Source organism: Sphaeroforma arctica, assembly GCF_001186125.1.
Source record: "Sphaeroforma arctica JP610 unplaced genomic scaffold supercont1.3729, whole genome shotgun sequence".
Taxonomy (NCBI): domain Eukaryota; class Ichthyosporea; order Ichthyophonida; genus Sphaeroforma; species Sphaeroforma arctica.
The window spans coordinates 1-3,094 of NW_014036829.1; the positions used below are offsets into that span (position 1 = coordinate 1).

The window sequence follows — 3,094 nt, forward strand, 5'->3', positions numbered from 1 at the left end:
TACTTGTATGGTCTCTACCCAAATATCAGGAAGCACAACGTGCGAAGAAGGCAGCGGCACTGGGCAAAGCAGGCGCAAAAGGTAAATCCATAGACGCCAATGCGAAGAAAGCCAAAGGGGGGGCCAACGCACCGACTAACAACAACAAACAGCAACAACAGGTACATATGGATGGGAGCCCTGTTTTTATTCAGTACACCTATCGTACTATAACAGCAACAACAGGTATCTCTATGTATGGGGGGCCCTGTTTTTATTAAGTACACCTATCGAAATATAACAGCAACAACAGTGAAATGTGTATGGGGAGCCCTGTTTTTTTTTCTTCAGTACACCTATCATACTAAAACAGCAACAACAGATGCATATGAATGGGGAGCCTTGTTTTTATTCTGTACACCTATCATACTAAAACAGCAACAACAGGTATATATGTATGAGGAGCCTTATTTTTATTCAGTACACCTATCGTACTAAACCAGCAACAATAGGTACCTGTGTATGGGGAGCCCTGTTTTTTTTCCAGATCTCCAGGACGCTGTGGCGCGTGTACACTGCCAATAGACCACAAGTCCCCAGCATACACATACGTTGATGGGGTGATAGTACATACACAACGTTAACGGGGTGATAGTACATACACATACGTTAACGGGGTGATAGTACATACACATACGTTAACGGGGTGATAGTACATACACATACGTTAACGGGGTGATAGTACATACACATACGTTAACGGGGTGACGGTACTGTAACGCAATCCATACGGCAATCGTAACCGTTTCATATAACTAACAATACAATACCTAGTCGTAGTGTTTAATCCTACCAAAACCCTAGTCCTAAAGTTTAATCCTACCTGGCGCGTCTGTAGTATGTTTCACATCCGTAGACGTGCTCTTAAGTCCGCATTCATCCCGGTTCGTTTCCGTTTTCGTTGCGTTTGCGTTTCCGTTCCGTTTCCGGGACGTGCACTGCTTCCATGTAGTGTTGTGGGTGTGTTGTGATTCTTAGGCGTTTCTATTGCGGTTATCCGTCATATTTCCGTTCCATGGTGCGTTTCACTTTGTTCTCTTGCGGATCATAGCCCCTGGTGCCAGTACTAGGCCCAATCTCCCCCAATACTTGATCGAGTAAACGTTTACCCAATCTCCCCCAATGCTTGATCGAGCAAACGTTTACCCAATCTCCACCAATACTTGGTCGAGCAATCGTTTGTGTTGTTGGTCTATCAATCTTCGTAGTAATTAACGTTATACGCGGCTGTCTCGATAGGCACCGCCACACATGGGACTGAATCACCACCCACCCACATACACACCTACCAATACGTTTGTCTACGAGGGTTCAATATGCCGGCCCCTCCAGTTCCGAATTATTCGCGTTCTGCATAGTTTTAATTAATCTCATTTCTGGAGAGTTCATATCTTTGAAAAACCCCTAAAACCTCTTTATACTACGCATACTCTAATCTTATCCATATTCCAATCCTAAATAATAGTCCTAATTGTTCTCATTTCTGGATACCCATTCTCTTTATACCACGCATACTCTAATCTTATCCATATGCCAATCCTAAATAATAGTCCCAATTATTCTCATTTCTGGATACCTATTCTCTTTATACCACGCATACTCTAATCTTATCCATATGCCAATCCTATATAATAGTCCCAGTTATTCTAATTTCTGGATACCCATTCTCTTTATACCACGCATACTCTAGTCCTATCCATATGCCAATCCTAAATAATAGTCCCAATTGCAAGCTCTAATCTTATCCATATGCCAATACTAAATAATAGTCCCAATTGCATCCTGCAGAGCAAAGCGAGGCAAGGCCAAATAGCCACAGGTGATCCCAAACAAACGAAAGTTACCACAAAGAAGTCTGTCAGTGGTCTGGAACTGTTCTCGCACTTACCAGTCAACAAGGTAGTACAAAACTATAGGACTTGTGGTAGTAGGTAATATATAAGGCTGTGTTAGTATGACTGTATTATATATAAGTAAGGTAGTACAAAACTATATGACTTGAGGTAGTGTGAATGTAATATACAAGACTTGTGTTAGTAGGTAATATATCCAGTCAACAAGGTAGTACCAAACTATATGACTTGTGGTAGTGTGGATGTAATATACAAGACTTGTGTTAGTAGGTAGTATATAAGGCTGTGTTAGTATGACTGTAATATATATAAGGTAGTACAATACTTGTGCTAGTGTAAATGATAGTGTATATAAGGTTGTGTTAGTATGATTGTAATATATATACGTAAGTTAGTACAATACTTGTGTGGGTGTAGGGTGTAGTGTATATAGGGTTGTGTATAGTATGACTGTATTATATATAAGTAAGGTAGTACAGTACTTGTGTGGGTGTAGAGGGTAGTGTATATAATAAGGTTGTGTTAGTATGACTGTATTATTTATAAGTAAGATAGTACAATACTTGTGTTGGTGAATAGGGTAGTGTATATAAGGCTGTGTTAATATAAATGTAATATATTTAAGTCTGTGTTAGTATCAATGTATTACATATAAGTGAATATATGATTGTATAGGTGCATATGTCCACGATAAGACACAATGACCTATGAAGTTACCTACAATATCGGGTTTTTAGGGTTCAGGGTTTAGGATTTAGGGGTTTAGGTTTATATGCGCACGAGAATACACTCGGAATAACATACCTGTATGCACAACTCTATCGGTAGATACTTTATTTAACATCGTTCTAAGTCTTTCTGAGCTCAAGGATCTGTTTGGCATAGTGTACAGTTCTATGACGATATATGTATACCAAGGGATGCACCAAAACTATTTCTAAACACACAGACTTGTCTAAACTCTGCGAAAGGGGTTTTTTTGTAGCTGTCGGTAGGTAAGCCCAGTTGGCATGGACGTTAAGAATGGTTGGGTTCAACACCTCACGAATTATGCACACAGACTCCAGTATTGCTCTCACACTCGTGCAGCTTATATCAGACAATGCGTGCATTCTATCACACACAGACACAAACACACACACACACACACACACACACACACACACTTATATATATATATATATATGTATATATATTTATAT

General features: G+C 39.7%; 1 protein-coding gene across 1 annotated transcript; it reads left to right on the top strand.

The window, feature by feature from the left end:
• SARC_13778 (hypothetical protein) lies at positions 1-1,974 on the top strand (the record flags this gene model as incomplete). Its single annotated transcript, XM_014292090.1, has 2 exons — positions 1-161; positions 1,828-1,974. Coding segments are annotated over 2 exons (308 nt in total), but the record flags the coding sequence as incomplete, so codon positions are not given.
• Positions 1,975-3,094: the final 1,120 nt, after the last annotated feature.